This window comes from Camarhynchus parvulus, chromosome 3 (genome assembly GCF_901933205.1).
Source record: "Camarhynchus parvulus chromosome 3, STF_HiC, whole genome shotgun sequence".
NCBI classification, from domain to species: Eukaryota; Metazoa; Chordata; class Aves; order Passeriformes; family Thraupidae; genus Camarhynchus; species Camarhynchus parvulus.
Genome location: NC_044573.1, coordinates 55,984,257 through 56,005,931, shown reverse-complemented (window position 1 = coordinate 56,005,931; position 21,675 = coordinate 55,984,257). Strand labels below are relative to the sequence as shown.

The window sequence follows — 21,675 nt, the reverse complement described above, 5'->3', positions numbered from 1 at the left end:
AACAGCATCATCTCCTCACAAGCACCTCACTGCAGCCCTTCCTGCCCTCAGAACTGTGTATCACCACATTGTGTGCTCCAAACCAAAATGAACCTCTGAGCTACAAATTCAGCCTCTATCAACTTTTCTTTCCTGTACTATGCATTAGAGATGTTAATTTTGTTCAATCAGAGTGAACAGGGCTGGTTGAGTACTAAATTACTGCTTTTAAGTTGAGGTTTCCTTTAGGAGTTCTCAAAATATATCACACTTAGTCCAAGTGGCCCCTCAATGGACTGCTGCCAAGGTCCAAAGCTTGCTTACTCTCCCTTCTTATGTGGGAGACAGATTAAATATTCTGGTTTGTTTGCAGTGAATTAGGAGAAATCTTTAACAACACCTGACACCTTCACTCTCATCCTTACATACAAACAGAAAAATAAGTACTAAGAGTACCTCCATCTTCAAAATATTGCACATTTGTATTAACTCTGACACATAAGACTATCCGAAAAGAGTAAATTTGTTTTCCGTTCTGGAAGTGAAAGAATATAAATGTACACACCTGTATACCCACCTCAGCTTTTTCCTTTCATTTCTGGGCTCATCATGCCAGATCCACCCAGGTATTCAGGAGCTCTCACAAGATCTCAGTGTCTAACTTGAGCCTCTCATTGCTGACGCTGCTGGAAGTCCCTTTTCAGCGTGTCCAGCTGTCACTCACAACATAGCAATGAATGTCAGCCACATGAACAAGATGCTCACAATAATGGCATTTACACAGCTGTGTCTCTGAGATGCACTTGCCTCCTACTCAGACTGCAACTTTGCATTACCATTATGAACAGGAATTCCACAGCCAGCTTTATACAGCATGGATTTACCAGCTGGAACAAGTCCAGACCTATCTGATTCATGAAAAATAATGATGTTTATCCATAAGCAGAGCTACAGCTGGCTGCACTGGGAGGAGCTAGCAGGAAGAAGTGTTTCTCAAACAGCAGAAGATGGATAGAAATTAACAGTGGTTTAGTTACAATTACCACTGTTCAGCAAAATCTAAAATTATTATCTGGATGGTTACTGCAGACTCAGATAATAAGTGGCATGTAGAAGCAGTTAAGTAATGAAAAATGAGAATTTAGGTTTTATGTCAATTGTAAAGTCAGGGTTATAAACTGAGCACAAACATAACACATGCTGCCTTACCAGCATAACTGTGTAAACCAGGACCCAACTCACCAGTCTAACGCTTTGCTGCTTGCAGTACCAGACCATCAAGAGAGAAACACCTATTGCAGAATTAATGCCAGAAAGCTTTTGATTTCTCAGACTAACAAGGAAACTACACATGTGACAGCATCACTGCTGGCTGCACAGAATTAGTTTACACCAGCTGGACGTATTTTAATATTATTTAACAGCTACTGTAAACCTATGATGATCTTAATCCCTTGCTCAAATTTCACTAACTTCATTGACTGTTCCAGCGTGACCATTGCTGTTCCACATCTCATCCTTTGCACAGGTTCTTTAACAACAGTTTAAAGGTAGAGTTCTCCAAGATTTAAAACTATCTGTGTAACTGCATCTTGTTTGTCCCATTTTCAAGTTCTCAGCATCCCTGACTCATTTAGAAGTGCTAGCTTGGGGGGTTTTATTGACACAAAAGCAATTTTTCAAGAGTAAGTACTGATAAAAGGAGTTCTAGCATTAAAGTAATTTTAAACTCTTGAAAATCAAATCAGATAACTGTCAGCATTTGAGAAAAATGGGTGACTTCTGAGCTTGTTCAAAGAGAGCTAGGCAGAACTTGCATTTTAGAAAAAAATTTATTTAGACATCTGTTGCTCTTAAATTACAAAAGTTAAAAAGAGCACGCAGTGCACTGACACATCACCGATTACTTCTAAAGCTGTTTTAAGACATAAGGTGGTTTCTTCCAGAGAACACAACTCAACATGATCCAAACTCAACTATCCATTTCTCGTATTTCTCAATGTCCGCAGCAGAAACAGATTTAGAAACTTTCTTCAAAGCTATTTCAAAGTCTTCCATAGTTGTTGGCATGTGCATTTCATCTCGGGGAAGATTTCTGATTTCTTCTGGTGTCAAGCCTTCAATACGCCTCCTCATAGCCATCAATGATGCATCTCTAGTCGGAAGGGAAAGAAAATAAAATCATTACTCAATGCAGGATGGCGAGTTCAGTTGTTAGAAAGGCTCAACACAGCATTCCAGTTAAGCTGCTGCATTCAAAGAGATTCAATAAAGAACTGTCAACTTTTATGGGAAGATCTCCAAGTGCTTGTACAAGCTACAATACCATGTTATCCATATTTTTTCAAACATGGCATTATCCTCACCAGATATCTGAAGAGCTCCTATTTATAGGCTAGGCAAAAGAGGTAAAGACAAACTGGTTTAGCTGATGTCACTGCATGCCTGTGATGTAGCTGCTGTTTATAGCATTTTTAAACAGGAACAAGGCAATAACAATTTCACTCCTCCTAGATATAGAAGGGGTAGCTGGAGTGTTTTGAATGCTTCCTGGTTTGAACAAAAATCCCACTTCAAAGATAGCAGAGTCAACCGTATCTACCTCCATCCTCTACACTCGAGAGCTAAACGTTAAATAACAAAATCTGTCAGTAGCTCCTCAAACTTCTGGCCTTAATGAGCACTAAGCACTTTTACAAGTGTGTCATTTTCTTTAGTGTTAGGTTTGACTACATTTAGATTTCCTGTAGTAAATCTGGTAGCAGCAGGTCATGAGCTAGTGAGGTGATAATTAGGTAACAGTGGAAGGCTGAAGTTCTTGCTAATTCATTGTTATAGATCTTATAATAACAAGAAAACGCTGCTAATCTGTCTAGAGGTAAAAAAGATGGAAGTGAAATCTCGGTGATACCACAATAGTATATTGTGTCATGTCAGAAGGTGAGATTCCAAAGAGAGAAAAACTTACACCTTGTCTTCCAGAAGGATTTAGAAAAATTGTTTGAGTATATTCTGTTTCAGTACCATCCTCTCCCGCTAAAGGAAACCATAACTGTCAGACTTCAGGAATTTACTAAATAACTCACAGAATATTCCAAGCTGGAAGGGACCCACAGGGATCACAGCAAGTCCAACTCTTAAATGAATGGCCTGTACAGGGATCGAACCCACAACTTTGATATTATTAGCACTATGCTCTAACCAACTGAGCTCATCTCAGTGTTAATTAATAAATTAAAATCTCTTAATACAGGAACTAAAATTTCAGAACAACCAAAAGATTGCCTTGTTGAACTCCATCTCAACCAAATATCACCACCTTTCGCTGTTACAACATCATCTGTAAACAATAAGCTCCTGTTACACAATGGGGTGAAGGGACATTCCATGCATCTAATTTGCTTCCAGACAGCAGTTAAAAAAAATAGAAAGTCCAGCAAAACCAATCCAGCTAACCAACCAACAAGCTCATCATACCTTAACACAGCTGAAGTGCAGCTGCCACCACTTCCTTTTGTGAAGTCATTTTATGAACAGTCATTCCAAACTGAACTCCTGGTGCTTTCTCAAATACACTCTTGGTGCCTGAAGAAGCACCAAAACTCTATTCAAAAAAAAGGCAGCCACCACTGCCAGACACAGCAGGGACCAATTCTGTTCTAAAGGCCTTTCAAGACTGACAGTGCACCCAAAACAATGATTCAAAGTTAGTTCATACTCACATCTAATCTGCAATTTGGATGCATTTTGTATTTCCTGAATTTTAAAATGAAGGTTCATTTCCCCCTGGTTATATGCTGACTGCTACCAACTGTAGTGTTATCTCTGACTAGTTTTCACTCTGGCTCAGCAAACTTTGGACTTCACCTCAAATTCTTTAAGATAGGAGGGTAATTTCAGTAAACCAGAGCTCTTGGTCCACTTATTCTTATGTTTTGCTTGTGTCACTAGTAAGGATTGACAGAGTATACAGGTTTGAACTTTACTCTGCTTATATCCTGAGAGCCTGAACCATAAAAAAAGCACTTTTAAATCATCCACATCTTTTTGTCTGAATGTAAATGAAACAGTCATATCCAAGAACTATTTCTCCTGACACCATGAACAAAGTGTAAATACACAGGCTAATATGAGTACTTTCTTAGTGATTTCAAACCATTAATATCCAAATCTCAGTTCATCTGGATTACTGCTTGCTGTCACCTCAGTCATCACTTCAGAGATGGCCACAAATAGAAGATTCAGATGCAGAAGATTCAGATGTTTCTTTGTGCCTTTTTAATCCTTTTGCCTTTTTTTTAATAGTATTTGTACAAAGAGGCTTTAGTTAAAAAAACAAAGTAATTGTGCACAAATACATACACACAAAATTCACTGAAAAACATCGCAACTATTTTCATTTCTAAAATAAGTGTATTGATATTCAGCATAAAATTAATTAAAAACAACAAACACTGAACAGACTGGAGGAGACAAACTGCAGCTAAAATGCACAAAGCAGCAGACCAAATAAACTCTATTTCATATAACATGAACATATTAGCACAAACTCCTTTCAAAGCAGAACCAAAGATCAAAAGAACACCAGAAATTCATCTCACAAACCTACAAAATGAAACAAATCTCCACAACACAAATTCAGAACAACTAACATACCATTCTTTTCCCAGACACTGTGCAAGGTTTGTTCAGGAAACTCTACTGAGGCTCCAAACTTTCAGCGCAGCCTGCAGCGGCCCTGCTGACAGAGCCTTGGTGGCAGCTTTGTGTACAGGCTGCTTGCTTTCATCCCTGTGGCACAGCACATTCCTCTCAGCTGTGCTGACAGTGTCTGCAGAGCCGCGTTAAGAATCTAGGCAAGAAACGGAGCCGCGTTGGAGGGAGCAGCCAGGAGGTGGCTTTTACTCCTGCTCTCTCACACTGCTCAAAGCCCACACAGGTTGGGCTGGAGCAGCTGGGAACTCAAGCCTTGCCCTGCCATGCTTCAGTGCTACCTCCAAAGCCTGAAAGTAGTGTTACAGGTGCTCATCACACCACAACAGCATCTCAAGCAGCTCCAGTGCTCTGTCCCCTACTGCAGGTCCCAGAGCTTGCCACTGCCACAGCTGTGCCAGTGCGAGTCTTCTGATGTAAACAGGACAGCTGACACTTGTCTCAACAGATCAGTCCTCTCCTTCCCTTTCCAATTTTTCAAAGAAAATAGAAGGGAAGAATTAGAAGATATTTTTAGTCAATTCTTTCAGGAATCTAGGCTAGAGAACAGGCCCACAAACAACTGTATGCCAACAGTACTGAGGAGACAGGGAAATGAAGGAGGTAGCAGAAAACTCTAGTCAGTCTCATCACAAAACCAATGTGCTGGGTACACAGCTCCTGTACCATCACACAAGACTCTACACCTTTTCCATGTCACAAAAGAAGAAAACTCCATGGTTTTACTTTAGTTATTCCAGCCTCTATCACTGTTGCCTCTCACATATGGATTTCTGCAGAAGTCATATAGACCAAGGAGAATGACTGCAACTCCACAAGTTAAAGTTTAACATCCTCTGGATCATTCTCATGCATGGAATTTAGTCTATATGAAAGAAGGTGGAATTTTACCTAAATCACAGCTTATTAGATTACTAGGTTGCAACTACTCTTCAAATGGAAATTTACGTAAATATTAATGCAGTATTTCACCTTTTAGCCATACATAAAAGACAAGTTACAGTCCATTTTTATCCAATAACTTTAAGCATGTAAACTGGCTACCTTACACACAGTTTTCCCAAAGTTTGCAGCAGTAGTAACACAAATGATGCAATGTCAGCTTACCTGCATACATTGGTAATGTCTGCACCTGAATAACCCTCCATTTTCTCAGCTATGTTTGCAAGGTCAACATCATCAGCCAGTTCCAGCTCTCGCAGATTTATTTTGAGGAGTTCCTCTCTTCCTTTGGCTAATCACAGAAAAGAAAATTGAGTCTGTACAATTTGCTTTCTGAAGATAAACAATAAATTGAAGGAGGAAAAGAGGGAAGAATGAGAAAAAGGATGCTGTACTTGCTACAAGGGTAAATGCTCATGTTTAGATTTAAGCTGGTCCTGAATCCATAAGTGAATTTGCATACACGTATCAATTAGATTTTTAAACCAAGTGATCAAAACTAAAGGAATGTTGATGAAGTTTAGATTTTAGAATTTTTAACCACTCCTCTCCCCAATTCTTCATACCTGATGGTAAAGGAATGTAAATTCTCTTTTCTAGTCTCCGTCTTAGGGCTTCATCAATATCCCAAGGAAAATTAGTAGCAGCAAGTACCATGACCATCTTAGAAGGATCATCATTTTCAGTAGCCCCCCCAACACCTGCAGTGCAGAAAAGAGGAGGTAAAATATACATGTTTATTGAAATTTCATGTACAGAGAAAACACTTCTGCAGTATTAAAGCAGAACTGTACTCTATTGCGCTTTAACTAGCCCAAGCATAACAGAATCACCAAGTGCAACAGAGTTTGCTTTTCCATCTCTGTGACAGCCTGCAAGCATAAATGGAAGCCTAGTTTGACCAGCAGCAGGGGCACAGGGCACTGCTCAGACCGGGAAGTTCCTCTCTATCACAGCCAGAATGGTTTTACAGCAGAGCTGTTTGTACTTCTGCCACAAAAGTGGCTCAATTTTCATACCGACATCTTGTAGCAGCCTGTGAGGAAACAAAGCAATGCCCAACAGCATCACCACACCAAAAACCAACAGCCCCCACAGTATTCACCAACAGCCACACCAAGGCAGCATGACTCCCCTACAAGGTGTCTTCACTTCTGAAGTCAGGCCGAAGGTTTCATATGTACAGGTGGACTGTGCAAACTGCTGAAGTGAATGTTTAAATTTGGTGGACTAAATCACAACTTCTTAGAAACAGAATACCTCAGTTTATAAACACGATGAATCTGTTACAACAGGAAGAAGGTAATTTTGTTAAAGTTGCTACTCTCTGTATCTACTGCTTTTGCTTAAAACAACAGGATTGGGCTGTGGGATAGCTGCTGGACCTAGTCTGCCTGAGAGTCTGCATATAAAACACAATTTATTAATGCCTAAGTAAAAGGATTGAAATAGTTCTTACTAATAAAATCAGATTATGTACATACTTGATATGAGAACAGTATTAGAGCTCTGCTGCTCTTTAAAGACAAAAATAAAAGGGTAGCAACATCAGAGAAGGAGAAATAAATATGCAAATCTTCTGACTCATGGAATTCTATCACAAAGCAGTCCATAGATTAGCACTTCTTAGTAGTTCCTTTCCTTCTCTCTGCTCCCCAGAATATAAAATGGAGGCTCTCTGTAGCAACTCTGCATTTTTACCTACTTTTGAACTTCATTGATTTGTGATATTTTAGCCACATATTTGTAGTGAAATCGGTGTTTTAAAATGAAAACTCTCCCAACCACTTCTATAAAACAGAAGATCCTCACTTGTTATTTATATTTTTAGGAGAAAAAGAGATCCCAAGAAGTGAAATGTAATGCTGCTTTTGAAGTTTAAATAAAAATAGGTAACAGTTCTTTTGAAGCACTTTTTACTTAATTTGGAAGAAGTGAGTGATATGCCAGGCAAAGACCGAGAGAAGCAGGTTCTTTTTCTGCTACTTTTTTGAAATCTTGTATTTTCCACTGAATCTTCCCTATTCTGAGTCACTAATACAAGATCATAGCTCAGAGGCCAAAAGATTGTTAAATAATGTCACTTGTGGCTTTTAACCCAAATCTCATGTACGGCTTTTGAAAAACTGCTTCTGAAGAATGAAGTTTTTTTTTGTTTTTTTTTTTGTCCCTCAAGTTTCCTTCAGTCCAGCAGTTCCCAGTGAGCAGGTTATTTACCATCCATCTGAACTAGCAGTTCTGCCTTCACACGTCGGCTGGCTTCATGCTCCTCCGAAGTTCCCCTGCGGCTACAGATGGAGTCAATCTCATCAATAAATATGGTTGTTGGGGCATAAAATCGAGCCTGAAGAAAGCAAAAGATAAAGCACGAGCTGAAATAGCAGTTCACTCCCATTTAAGACGTAGCAGCATATTCAGAGCTGAGTAATGATGTATTTACCCCAGCTCCTAGGTATCAAACAATCCCCACCCTTCCCTCTCAGACCCCAGCCCTCAGGTACAGAGCAGCTGTGCATTCATTCAGAGCCTTTGAGTAGAGGGGCTTTTGGCAAAGTCCTGTAGTTGTTAGAGCTCAAAACAAACATTTCATAAGCTATAGGCAGTTTCCCCTATTAGCAGTAACATTTTAAACGGTGAAAGTCATCACAGATTGCTTGAATAGTATTTCAGTCAAAGCCAGGATGAATGTTTAGCAGGGACATCATGACATGGAGCCTGTCCAACAGATAGGTCAGTTGTTTTGCAGCTGACCTTTCTGAAAACAACAGCATTTAAAGAGAAGGATCCAGGATAATAAAAGCTATTGTATTAGAGCAGTTGAGATGCTGTTCATTGTGTTATCTGCATTTTTGACCCATCACATTAAATGAGCTGATATCCTGCCTAACAAACTATAATGTAAAAGATCTTTTATCTCTTGCCTTTTCTGACTACTGTAATTGTAACTCTGCTGTCCCTTCAGTACTGGGCACCCTAGCAAACACTGCACACACACTGGTAACACATGGGAAAAAAAGACAACTATTTTCTGAGTATTATTTCAAGTATTATGTGCTCTGAAGCCAACTACAGTTTGGAAGGCCATTTCTTTTAACCACAAACAAAAAACCACCCACAAAAACAAAGCACACAACCTAAATAGGGTTCTCACCCAGAAAGCAATTAATTCCACCCCTAGATTTCCATTCAAGTCTGTTCACCAGCTTATAGTGAGCTACCTCTAATGTAGCAAGCTAACCCTGAAAATAAAAGACAACCTATTTTTCAGCTTTTATAAATCCATTTAGGAATAACCTTTAAATGCAAATGGGCAAATCAGAAATGCTCCAAGCATTCCAAGCTTGGAGAGCTGTTTATATATGCTATAAGTTTGAAACCTTGGTAAGGTTTCACTGTTCCAAAGGTGATTCCACTTCATTATCTCCCTGTTCACGTTCAGCAACTTAAATCACCATTTCAAACAGCAGACGAACAAGTTTCTCAGATTCTCCTCTGTATTTTGAGGTAAGTGTGGAAGAAGAAACATTGAAAAAAGTTGTCTTGCATTCAGTGGCTACAGCTTTTGCTAGGAGGGTCTTTCCAGTACCAGGAGGACCAACCATCAACACACCCTATTAAAATGAAAAAGAACCACTTTTAGGACAAGAATTAAAACAAAGAATTTTACAGTTTGTTTAGTGTAACAGTAAACTACTGGATGTAAATTCTCCCTTGAGAAGTTATTCAAAGGTAAGTACTTAATGTCATTGCTTACTTGCAAACAACCTTGCTGAAGACAGTGGGCAGGTATCTGATTGACATCTTTATTTTGTTATTACTTACAATAAATTTTGTTACTAAGATGCAGGAAGAATTTATTTAAACTGTAAAACATATGAAATTTCTTGTTCTGCCAAGATCCAATCTCAAAATCCTACTTATGATCACAGGAGCAAAGTTTTTCATACCTTCCATGGTCTTCTAATCCCCTTGAAGAACTCTGGCATCCACATTGGTAAAACTACAGCTTCCTTAAGCAGCTTTTTGGCTTCTACTAAATCAGCAATGTCATCCCTGACAAGAAATAGAAAGTTGTTTGACAGATTCAGACAGCAGGCAAAAGAATCACTCCACAGCTCAAAAAGCTGCACAATTAAACTTATTGTTATACACCGGTTCTCCCATAAATCTAATTTCATTTTCCTGAATTATTTGTGTTCTAAAGGGAAAAAAAGCCTGTAACAACTACAATTGACATCTGCCTGGCAGACTCCAGATGGATGCAAACACAAAAACTATGAACTATTTCATTAGAGCACCACTGTCAGTATTCAGAGAAAGACAAGCAGAAAAAAAAGCAGGTTGGTTAAACTTAGGCTAACTACCAATTATGCTTTTTTGTTTTGCTGAGAGGTTGGATGTCCCTCAAACTTAAATAACATCTTTCATTGTTACAAGAACAACTTGCTGAAGACTAGTAATGGAGCAGAATTAAACATAATTTTTAGAATAATTTTTTTTCAGAGTTACAAAAGTATTAATTCTTAGATACCTTATAGGCTGGTCTTGTTTCCTTGAAAGTAATTTTCAGGGCATTCCTCTTATCAGCATGTGCCCAAGTAACATTTTGGTTTCAAAACACATCTATATGAAGACCTAGTTTAAAATCTGAAGTAGTAACTTAAGATTCAGTATAAAAACTGAAACATATATTTAAATATTAAACTGAAATACAAGGCAGTTGCATGCACACAAAGTATTTTGTGGGACTGTTTGGTTTTTTTTAAAGCCTACTTTATTTGCCAGAAGAATTTTGCTCATTTAATCCTCACAAAACCACCCAAGCTTAGAAACATTTGGAACACAAAACCACTTTTATACAAGATTTATATTAAACCTTTATATAAGGTTTAATATTTAACACGTTTATGTAAAGGTACTGGCACAGGGTTATATTTTATACTAGTGGCCACATTACATCCAGCAACATTTCAAAGGGTTCCTATATTGACATAACTTCTTTGTTAATCAGTTTTCTGTCTTGATATGCCCAGAGTAGCAAAACACATTTTCAAATGAAGGTACACTGACAGAAATTAGAAACTTTTACACTGAAAAAGAGTATCTCAAAAATTGATCTTAGGACTCAGAAAATTTTGAGAAGCTTTGTATGGCCAAGTTGGACAGGACATTAGGCAACCTGATTTAGAGAAAGATGTCCCTGCCATGGCAGGGGACTGCTTTAGCTGATCTTTAAAGGTCATCCAGCCCAAACTATTATATGACTATATGTGGGGAAAATATTTTTTTGAGTTCTATTCAACTGCATAAAAAGTTTAGTTGCCTATTTAAAGTAAGGAAAACCTGTATGTACCTTTATATCTTAAGTATCTGTCAAAATACTTAATTCTTGTCATATCATGTGAGAGGAAAGAGAAACAGCTCAAGAGACTAGCAGCAGTACTCAAACTTACCATCGGATGTTGGGATTCTGAGAAATGATATCTCTTTCCAAAGCTTCTACTAAATCTTTGTCATATCCAGTACTATCAAATTTCTTTGGTTCAGACTCTGAAATCTCAGATGTGGATTTGTTCTACATATAAAGGATATAACAATGTAAATACATAACAAAGGTCACGCTACTAATGAATTTTTACCACAAGTCCACAACAGCATCGTATTTTTAGAAGGTGGCAACATAAACCAGCATGAAAATTATGAAGCATTCATATAACAGCTGCACTGCAGGATGGATCTGTGTGTTTCACCCAGATTTCTGTACTGCCCTGGTTCCATTTCCTTCTCCCCAAAGCCAGCATGTTGTACTGATGCAGTTTCTTTGTTTTGGCACCTAATCAAAACTGCATATACCTATCCCAGTGTAACAGTTTCTGCCTCTTCTCCCAAAGAAATCTGAAACTACATGAGACACAGTAGAGGAAAGTTATGTGTAAGACTGGACCACAAAGTGTCACAAATATGCCATGTATGTGGGGACACACAAAAAAATAATTAAGCACGACTTCCATATGTAGAATGAGCAATGGTGAAACCACAGGGGTAAAACCAGAGCTAATTAACTGATACAGAAGCATGGACATGAACACCAGAGTAGCAGCTCTGCAGCAGAGCCAAAGCAAAGAAGCTACATAGTTGAAAGGACTCAAACAGCAGAGACCATGCAACTGAAAGGAAATAAAATGCACTAGACATACCCTGGTTTTTATACATTTAACAGCAAGCACTGGTGATGACAGAACAACTGTAAAAGAGAAAAAGAGACCTATCCTGTCTCTCTGTGGGTATATTCTGATGGGGAGAGGATTATCACTCAAAGGCAATCTAATTTAGCTCCTAATAAAAGTAGTAGCTTACACAGCTAAACAATTCCACCCTTGTAGATTCTATTAACTCCACAGCCATGACACCTTGCCACAACTTAAGGTTGCTGAAGCTAACAAACTACTACATGGATATTTGATTTATTTACACCCTGGAAAACAATGAATCTGCTGTTTCCTGTACGGTCTCTTACCTTGGTCATCTGCTAAATTTATGGTGACCAGAGCACAAAACTTAAAGCTCTCTGCCAAGAAGAGATCATAGTTCAAGTATACTGGGGTTTTGTTCATTTACAACTGAAGAGTACTGAGCTAGCAATGCATCTCCAAAAAAAAAAAAAAAAACCAACACAAAAAAAGGCATGGGTCTCATTTAAGGATTAAGTTAACCTTGATATGGTTTGGAAGAAGCAAGTCAATCTTGGCTTAAACTATACTCAAAGCAACTATGCCACAAAGACATTCCATGTGAATGAGCTCCACCAGGCTCGACTTCAGAAATTCAGGGATACCACTTTAAACAACTGCCTTCAAGCTGCAGTAAACATGTCACAGAACCATAGAATGGGTCAGGCTGGAAGAGACCACGCGGGTCATCTGGTCCAACTTCCCTCCTCAGAGAGCATCATCCCACACCACATGGCACAGGATTGTGCCTGGACAGCTCTTGAGTAGTGAAGGAGACTCCACAACCTCTCTGGACAACCACTCTGTTCCAGCGTGTGGTTACCCACACAGTAAAAAAGTGCTTCCTCATGTTCAGGTGGAACTTCTTATGCATCTGTTTCAGCCTGTTACCTCTTGTCCTTTTGCTCAGCACCACCAAGAAGAGCCTGGAAACACCCTCTTGGCACCCACCTTCAGATACATTTACCAGATCCCAACTTCCCAGAGCAATTATTTGTTTTTAATTAATCCATAACCAACACTGTGCACAATGAAAAGACACAAGGTGAGATTCAAATCAGCATACTGATGCGAACAGAAGAAACATTTTATAGGCATGTCATTTTATAATACAGTCAGTAGTAAGAAAGCACAACTGAGCTTCTCAACTCCATGTTTCAAGCTTACCTTTTCCTCTTTTCCTTTGTTTTGCTGATCCTTTTTCTCCCGGCTGCGGACTGCCTTCCCTTTATCGCTGGGGTTCCGAGAGGACGGGCGGTGGGAGCCCCTGGCAGCTGCACTCACACGATTGCTGTGCCCTCTGCAGTCACTGCACGGAGCAGACAGACGCTTCCTGGGTCCGGGCGAAGGTCTAGTTAGTTGTAACATATGCAAAAGCCTCAGTGTAAAGCCACTGGTGAGCACCACATCACCAAATCAACTGGCTACAAACTGAAAAGCCACATGGCTCAAGATAAAAATCTGTATGTCGGAAACAAGACAGGTATTTTTAGATAGTGACTAAAAAGCCATTTTCCTTGTGCCACAAGCTCAGGGTCCATCTGGTTAAAACAAGTGCCTTGCTTTGTATATTTCATCAGTAGAAGTAATATGGAGCTCAGAAAAAATTAACCAGCAAACAATAATTTGGCAATACAACTGAAGTAGTCTAACAGCCACTTTCTGTCAAAATGCACAGTTCTGCGTCTGCTTTGTACATACTCTGTCCCCTCCTTCATGCCACCACTGGCATGTGTTAGAACCTCCAGTAAACCAGGTCAGATAGCTACTCACAAAAAAAGGCAAAAAAACCAAACAAAAACCACTAGACACACAGAACAATGTCCTTAGCATCCTGAAGCAACTAATTAACACCAACAGAGACAAATGTGAAATAAAAACTCAAAACCAAAAACCAAACAAATCGGGCAACAGTGTGTGGGGGGAAGAACCTTAACATTAGGCAGGACTATGTAAGATAAAACCTCCAGAACATCCACCTGACACCTCCTTCACCACAAATGGTGTCAAGCTGCTGGTGTGAGTGTTACACACCTAAGCTCAAGAACAAGAATTACACCACAACAGGCTGAAGTCCAAGCACACTTTGTCCTGATAAATATTAATTTAGGTCTCCAGGTTTCCTCTTACCTACGTTCAGCAGGTACTGGCAAAGACCAGACTTCTGCATCATGAGCTGGTAATTCTTGTTGTGAGGCTTTCAATGGAGTATTGTCTAGTTTAAAACTCTCCAGTGTTTTCATTATATCTTTCACATGCTTAGCTTCCACACTTATCTCTTGCCAAACCTGATTTAAAAAAAAAAAGGTAGATTAAGCACATTGAAAATAAGTTTGTAACAGTCCTCTGTTCAAGCCCATGAAATGCCTGGATGGATTCTACAAGATTTAATGAGCTACCTAATTCTACTTCAATAAACAAGAATTATGCACATTAGATATTAAGGAGGTTTTTAAATGTGCCTTCCTCAGCACATTTAAAGAACAAACAAAGAGATTTTGGATTTAATATCAAAGGGACTTTTGACAAATTTTACAGATTAAACAGGTATGACAGAACCTAACAGACTAAATATCAATCAAAAGTATCAACCTAATAGGCAGAATATCAATGAAAGCAAAAGAGGGTTTTTGTTAAGGACAAATTATCAACTTGCTGTTAAGGACCTTAGTCCCACTGAAACACTGAGGGAAATAAGACCCTAAAGATACCAGGTTAAAAAACTTGAGCATAGCAGGGGTACTCATCAGCATAGCTGTCAGGGCAGACAGCGCACTTGCTCCTCAGAGCCGTGTTCCACTGATTGTTCTGCCACTGTCAGACAAAGAAGTCATAAAGATGACTTAAACAAGTCTATACAACAAAAAAGAAGCCTATATATAACAACACTAGTTGTTATGAGAGAATGGGGTAAGTATTTTTACATTTTTGTTTGCAGTAAGATAGGCAATTCTTGCTACTTCAATGCTTTTCCCTCAAAATGTCCCAGAAAAGTGCTATTTACCTGCTGCCATTTCTGTTGTAGATAGGTATCTCTCACAGAGTACAGATACTTATTCATTTGGTCGAGAACCCCCTGGTAGTAGACCATGGCAGAGTCGTAATTTCCCAGTAAGGCATATTCACGGGCCAACTTCACATTCTCAATGATCATAACAAGGCTCATGTTCAACATGAAGCTGAAAAAAAATAGGAAATGTTAAGGAAGTAAAAAACTGAGGACTGAAAAAAAATTTTGCAAGTATTTTCAAATGCTCATTATCTCATTTGGCGTATCAAAGCATAGAAGCTAAGAAAACGCTGATTACAAAAAAAAGGTCTAAAATGAATGTCATACACATAAAAAGATACTTGATGCTCTATTAGTAGAAATTAAGCTTTTCACTTCACAGCTTTGTTTCTTGTCATGGAGATTCTGTCAAAAAGCCCATGTAAGATATGCAGATTTAAATGCATTATTACAAGTCACAGTTGCATACTCTCCTTACCTCTTTTTTATATTGTAAGATAAATTAGTATTTTACTGTGCCTTGCCTGTCTTGTGTGGTTTAAAAATAACACCAAACAAGCAATAAATCAAAGCCCTTCTTTCTAATGCATTATGTTTTGCTAAATTTTTTTCACCTTAACATTCCATGCATGTCAGTTTTAATAGTCTGATTTTGCCTTGTGGAAAACACTATTCTTCCATTAGCTTAATTTTACAATTCTTCAATTTTATTTAATGTTTCTTTGAAACAAATATCCACCTTCCATACCCAGCTTGCACCTTCCTATCACCTTCATTCTCACACCTACGAAGAAACCCCTGAAAAACATCAAGGCTGTTTAAGTTATACTGAAAGGTAAGCAAAAGCCACAATTAAATATTTAGTGTGTAACCACCCATTTTATTTAACACATTGTTCAACCCTGAAAATTGTGCTGCTTTTCCCTGCCAGTGGTGCTTGTTTATGGTTTTTTGGAGCAAACATCATAGACTGTGACTACTTCCACTTTGCAGCCCTAACAGAATCTGCACTTTTAGATTAGAGTAGTACAGAAGTATTACTTATACAAGTACAGTGTAAGTAGAAGCAGTAGAAGTAAACTCATTCTTTACAGTGCCACTGTCCATGGAACAGTTGTCCCACATTATTGTGTCTTATATATCCCAGCCCCTTTTTCTCTAAGACAATCATGCTGTCTCCACTTTTCTTGTCTCTTACACACCAAGAATTTCCCCACTCTCCTTGTAATTTCCTAACCAGGCACAGAAAACATTAAAATCAGCAAAAAAACACGCCTGCGAGAGAGTCATCCTGCTCTCATTTTGGTACCTGTACCCAGTGCCAGGAAGAAGCAACTGCAGACAAGCAACTCCAGCTAAGCCCTGGGATGAAGCATACTTGATACAGATCAACTATTTAAAGAATGTAAGAGGCACTAAATTCACATGCGCAATAAACAGACTTAGGGCTGAACGTATTTCAGGACCAGGTCAGGGTCGAGATCGGACACTTTACCAGAGGTTTCAGAAGCCACTCTTTGCACACACCTGCCAACCTATTGCTAAAACGTGAGCTCTCCATTGTAAAGAGGGGCTGCTAAGTACAAATCAAACATTTTAGGGCTTTCACTCCTTTTTTTGTCCTCTTCCCAAGTAGTTTCATACACAGAAACATAGCTCAGGCATTCCTGAGCCAATATCCTCTTTTATTTGCTTCCTTCCTCTTCCTTCCCCAGCCTCCATTAGAGCAAATAGCTGCTGTCAAAATTTTCAGTTGAGAGTAGCAGAACTCTGGCAGCAGCAGAGCTGAAGAGGGGCCTCTGAGAGCCCACACCCCTCCCTGCAGAGAGGACCCGTGGGGTGAGCAGGGAACCTGCTATCACAGAACCTGCACGCTGTCATCTCACCCCAGCCAGACGCTCGCCCAGCTGGCCACGCCGCCTACAAGCTGATACAGTTAACGTGACCACCAACTACAAAGATTAACATGTCCCAAGCGAATTAGGCTTTGGAGACACAGTTTAGCTCGGGAGTTTTGTTGGTTTTAACCTCAGGAGAAAGAGCCTGAAGATGTTTGCCAACTGCTGTATGGATCATCATACAGATGTTAAAGTTTTCCCTGCTGTATTTAGGAGCGAGCTTTTCCACTCCTGCTCATCCTACCAGATACACCTGTTTGCCTGTGCTGAGAACTCAAACCGATGACTAACACTGCTGAAATCACAAGTTGAGCAAGATGCTAATAGACATCTTAAAAATCAAGTAATAGCAAGTTACTAAAACCAAACTAGACTTTTAAATACAGAGGGAAGTCATAGGTAACTTTTTTCATTGAATGCTGTAGGAGCAATCCAAGCAGAACAGCAACTTTATGTACACAAAAAAAGAAAAAAAAATATAAGAAGAGTTTTTGTTTTCATGTGGAAATATGAAAATAACTAGAATTAGAAAAAATAAACAACAACAAAACTAAAAAGGGTAAGTCAGAAACATGAAAGCTTGGGACCAAAAGGATAGCACTGCACATAATAAAAAGAGTCAAGGACATTTTCAGGTTAGAAAGGGCAGAGAACATAAGGACAGAAAGCAGAAACAGAAATGTAAGCAGACTAAACTAGCAACTTGTGGGAAGAAAAAAAAGAAAAAAAGAAGGTGCTCACTCAAGCTTATAATGCTATAGGAATCTACCTGTGTCATTAGTACTATTGAAAATGCAAGATAATTTGGTTCAAACTAGAAAACCAATTTAATTTGTTGCTTCATCTTGACTTATGAGAGCAAAAGAGCTTGAAGTGGCTTCCAAACACAAGGCTCTTGAGTACAAGAGAGGCAGAAAAAGCTGCTGGCCATGCTTATGTCTGGACGTGCCACTGCTGCTGCCACAACTTCAGGCAGCTCATACACTACTGAGAGTCCATGGGTCTGCTGCACTTGTAAGTGAAGATGGTGAAGCAGCTCTAAGGGGGAAAAAGAAGAGTTAGAGTACTAATCTGAAAGTAGATTGAAGTTTGTGGTAGAAGATGACAATATACTGGGGCACCTCAGCAGGGTGGAGGACATGGGAGAGGCATGACTACACACGGATCCACAGTTAAACCAGAACTGAAGGGATTAAAACTCTCACAAAACTAATCCTGCACTACTTAATAATCTTTAAAGTATTTACAAATACTTAGCAATATCACACGTGTTTACAAATACTTGGTGCTATCACGTAACAGGATGTCAAAGCAGCACTTATCAGCCACAACCTTTCCATGAATCAAGACCAGGGAAGTTATCTATGTTCCAACAGCCACTGAAACAGTGAAGAGCTCATAAAGTTTACATCGAACAGGATATAAGGAAAATAACCTAAGCACTTTGTCTTGCAAGTTTAACTCTTCACTGTATACAAACACACAGACTTCACAACAAGAATCATTGCTCTTCACACCAGTTGTGGGTATATAAGGTTCCCTGAAATTAACCCACCTCTAGCTACAGAATACCTTTTTTCATTTGCTCCAAGGACCTAAAATATTTCTAGAGTACAGAACAGCCAAGTCCAGCAAGGGTTGAACCTAACAAAAGTTCAAGATCCCTACAGCTTGTGAGAATGAGGTTTTGAAACTTATTTTTGTATTTCATTCGAAAGATACTAGCCTAACCATTATCAAGAAAAGCCTGGGGATACTTCATGTTTTCCATAATAATTTCGAGAAATCATCAGTGGAAATGACTGTAAGTAATTTCTGCCCAAAGTCATACATTAGAATCCAGGAACACTGCATCAATTCCATAACACAAAGAAGTCCCCCAAACCTTAAAAAATAAAAGAAGAGATTGATTGATAGTGTGTCAATTACCGTGGTGGACCTGCTGACTGGAAGCACGAACCATACGTGGAAAATACTTTCAAGGAGTTCTTCGCTCCAACCTTAACGTCTGGACTAAGCCACAGCCTGAATTTTGGCAGAGAGCACATGTTTCCATTATTTCATCCTGCTATACAGGCTCTGACATCAAAGCAACCCTGTAATATTTGCAAAGTTCTCTTGGCAAGCCAGATGAGAAAAAAACACCGCAAAGTAACAGCTTTCAGGAATCAGTTTTTGCTGATGACACGATGGCCTGCATCACCTCCAAGTTCCCTTCCACCTTTAATAGTCTTCTCCATAACATCCATGGCATGCAACATTTGGTATCAACAAGTGACTGTGCTCTTAACTCGGGACAGAGAGCTGCCAGACTTACTGGATACTAAACAAAATGGTTCTCACCCAGTTGCTGTATTTAACAATAACGGTTGGCAGAAGAACAACCACCAGCAGCCACAAACATAAGCATGGCTGGCAGTTTGCGGAAAACAAAAAACATTACAAAAACCAATCAACAGGTAGATACATGGGTGGCATGTGATTTTATGTTTTCCAGGCTAAGCCTTTTAAAAGGTTTACTAAACAGGCTTCTCCCCAGTTCATGGGGGCTGGCATTCTTTTTGACGATCAGTATTAAATTAACAAATCTCTCTGGCAGTTTAGAGCGATCCGCGGCTGAATAGATAGATATGTGAAATCGCTGCCTGCGATTTCAGCTCCAGAGGGAGCTTCTCTCTCTCTCTGGAGATAAAACTTGCATCATCGCAGATTACTGCACATTAACAAAATACCCCCAAAACAACACAGCAGGTGGAGGGTGAAGGGAGACTTAGGAGGCAGAGCTCGGTGCCTGGGCCAGTGCCAGCAGCCCCCGGAGCCCAGCCGGGCGGGTTGCGGGCCGGGAGCGCCGGCCGCACACCTGCGGGCAGCGGCAGCCCCCGACGGCGCTGCCCCGCGCGGCGCCGAGCACGTGTGAGCCACAGCCCTGGCACAACGAGCTCCGTGGTCACGGCTGTCGCGACAGCAACCCCGGTGGCCCCTGGCCCTCCGGCCGCGGGGCAGAGCAGCCGGAGCCCGCCCGTGCCTGGGAACCCTCGGGGTGGCCCCGCCACACGGGGCGCGGCTGCCGCCCCCCGTCCCGGGCCCGCCTGTCCCTGCGGCCCGGCCGGACCCCGCGGGCCCCTCCCGCTCACTTACTCCTCTCCGGAGCTCGCACCCGCGGCGGCGGCAGCAGCTCACGGCGGCAGCAGCCACGACCCCTCCAGTTCTTCCGCCCCCTTCCTCCCGCAGCGGCGCTAGCCCCGCCCCGGCCCTGCCCCCCGCCTCCTCCCGCGCCGCCGCCGGCAATTTTTGAAGGCAAATCCGGCTGCGTCACTTCCAGCCTGGTGGGACGGGGGAAAAGGTCCGCGCAGCCAGACCGACAAGGCGCTGGTGTCTGTTTGAGCGTTATTACTAAAAGCGAAGAACTGATTTGGTTTTAAATTTTAACAGCAGGAAAAAAAATTTAAAAGGCGACAAGAAAAGGGCAACTGCATTGGCCGGGAATCGAACCCGGGCCTCCCGCGTGGCAGGCGAGAATTCTACCACTGAACCACCAATGCTTGCGCCACGAAGGATTTTTGTCTTCATGAGTCAAGGGTGACAAAGGCGAATTTCCCTGCCCCACTATACCTGCAAGAGATCCTGCCTGGATGGTCGAGAGCGTTCCTCGGGCTATTTCTTTTCCGTAACTCACAAGTGTGAATTTTGCCGAGTGAATAGCAAGCACCCACTTTTATCTACGTGTTCTTTGCTTGTGACTTGTCTGCACCTCTTCAAGCTTTCATAGATGGTGCTGTTCTGGGGAAGAAAATGCACCTGAGTGTGCTGAGGAAAACCTGCCGCCGAGCGGAGTCAAACCAGGAAACTGCTCTTAAGTGTCCCTGATGCAGCAGTACCTCGTCACCTGTCTAAATAGACTCAGCTGCTTAGCAACAAATAGGATCTAAAGGTTGTACACAAGGCAGGAGGTTTATGATAGTCCTTCAGGTGAACTCCAAACCCCCACAGCATTATGTCATCCTTTAATTAAGTGTATCACATCCATTCCCACTCGTCTTGTTATTCTATTTCTACCCATTCTTAAAGTGGCAGTTTTAGTCTATCCCTTTAACAAATGTCTGCTTTTAAAACAACCATTCCTACATTACTTCAGCTGTAAAGACACAGAAAGCTGCTGATGAGTTTCTAAAATTTTAAGTGTATCACATCACTTGGTTGATGAGAGTTGGAGAAATTTCCTTTCTCCCCTTTGTAGGTGGCCTAATGAACAAAGAATGGTGCTGTACTTCCACAACCTCCTCCCCAAGTGTGGAAGGATTAGGATATAACTCAGTCTCTCCAAAACCACATTAGTTTCTGCTTTAGCACTTTGAGATGTGCAGGGATTTTCACAAATACAGATGAAAGCTGTGATACTTTGTCCTCTTAAGGAACAGCTTCACAGTACATAATGTATGCATAATAAATAATTAAAATAATAATAGTAATTAATAAGATTTACTTATTTTGATGAAAGAGGCAGCAGAGGACACGGAAAGAACACCAACAAGTTGAACTCTTGAACATCAACATGTATACTTCTGAGAACAGGTTACAAACATGAGGTGACAGCCAAGCACTATAGCATTCCTGCTGTTCCACTTGTGCCATTTTATTGTTAAACAGTAGACCTGTTGCAGCATGAACGGGACTTGTAAAGGAGCGATGTGAAGGAGGAGAGAAAAATAAATGCAATTGGGCAACTAATGTTTATATTTCGTGTCTGAATAGCCAAAATGAGAATGTGATTTTCACTTATAAAGATCCAGTGTGGGGTTTATTATTCCATCAAGTGTTACACTACAGAAACCGATTCTGAGAAAACAGGAACAGTTTCTATAACTCAGGAATGTCACTGACTACCAGTAGCTGATAATTCAGT

At 40.4% G+C, this 21,675-nt stretch overlaps 1 protein-coding gene and 1 non-coding gene across 4 annotated transcripts; both read right to left on the bottom strand.

Annotated features, from left to right (window-relative positions):
- Positions 1-1,792: 1,792 nt before the first annotated feature.
- Positions 1,793-20,008, bottom strand: KATNA1 (katanin catalytic subunit A1). Of its 3 annotated transcripts, XM_030946296.1 has the most exons (12): positions 19,911-19,997; positions 18,702-18,797; positions 14,869-15,043; positions 13,995-14,152; positions 13,032-13,215; positions 11,088-11,209; positions 9,582-9,687; positions 9,087-9,245; positions 7,852-7,978; positions 6,201-6,335; positions 5,800-5,926; positions 1,793-2,134 (listed from the first exon to the last, which is right to left on the bottom strand). In XM_030946296.1, the coding sequence occupies exons 3-12, from the start codon at positions 15,037-15,039 to the stop codon at positions 1,936-1,938; spliced, it is 1,488 nt and encodes a 495-aa protein (XP_030802156.1). In that variant the 5' UTR covers positions 15,040-15,043; positions 18,702-18,797; positions 19,911-19,997; the 3' UTR covers positions 1,793-1,935. The 3 variants fall into 3 exon arrangements, with proteins under 3 accessions (XP_030802156.1, XP_030802155.1, XP_030802157.1); XM_030946295.1 differs by lacking the exon at positions 18,702-18,797 and having other exon boundaries at positions 19,911-20,008; XM_030946297.1 differs by lacking the exon at positions 18,702-18,797 and having other exon boundaries at positions 13,032-13,197; positions 19,911-20,008.
- Positions 20,009-20,243: 235 nt separating this feature from the next.
- Positions 20,244-20,314, bottom strand: TRNAG-GCC. The gene has a single exon. It is a non-coding gene; the product is annotated as a tRNA-Gly (tRNA).
- Between the last annotated feature and the right edge of the window lie 1,361 nt (positions 20,315-21,675).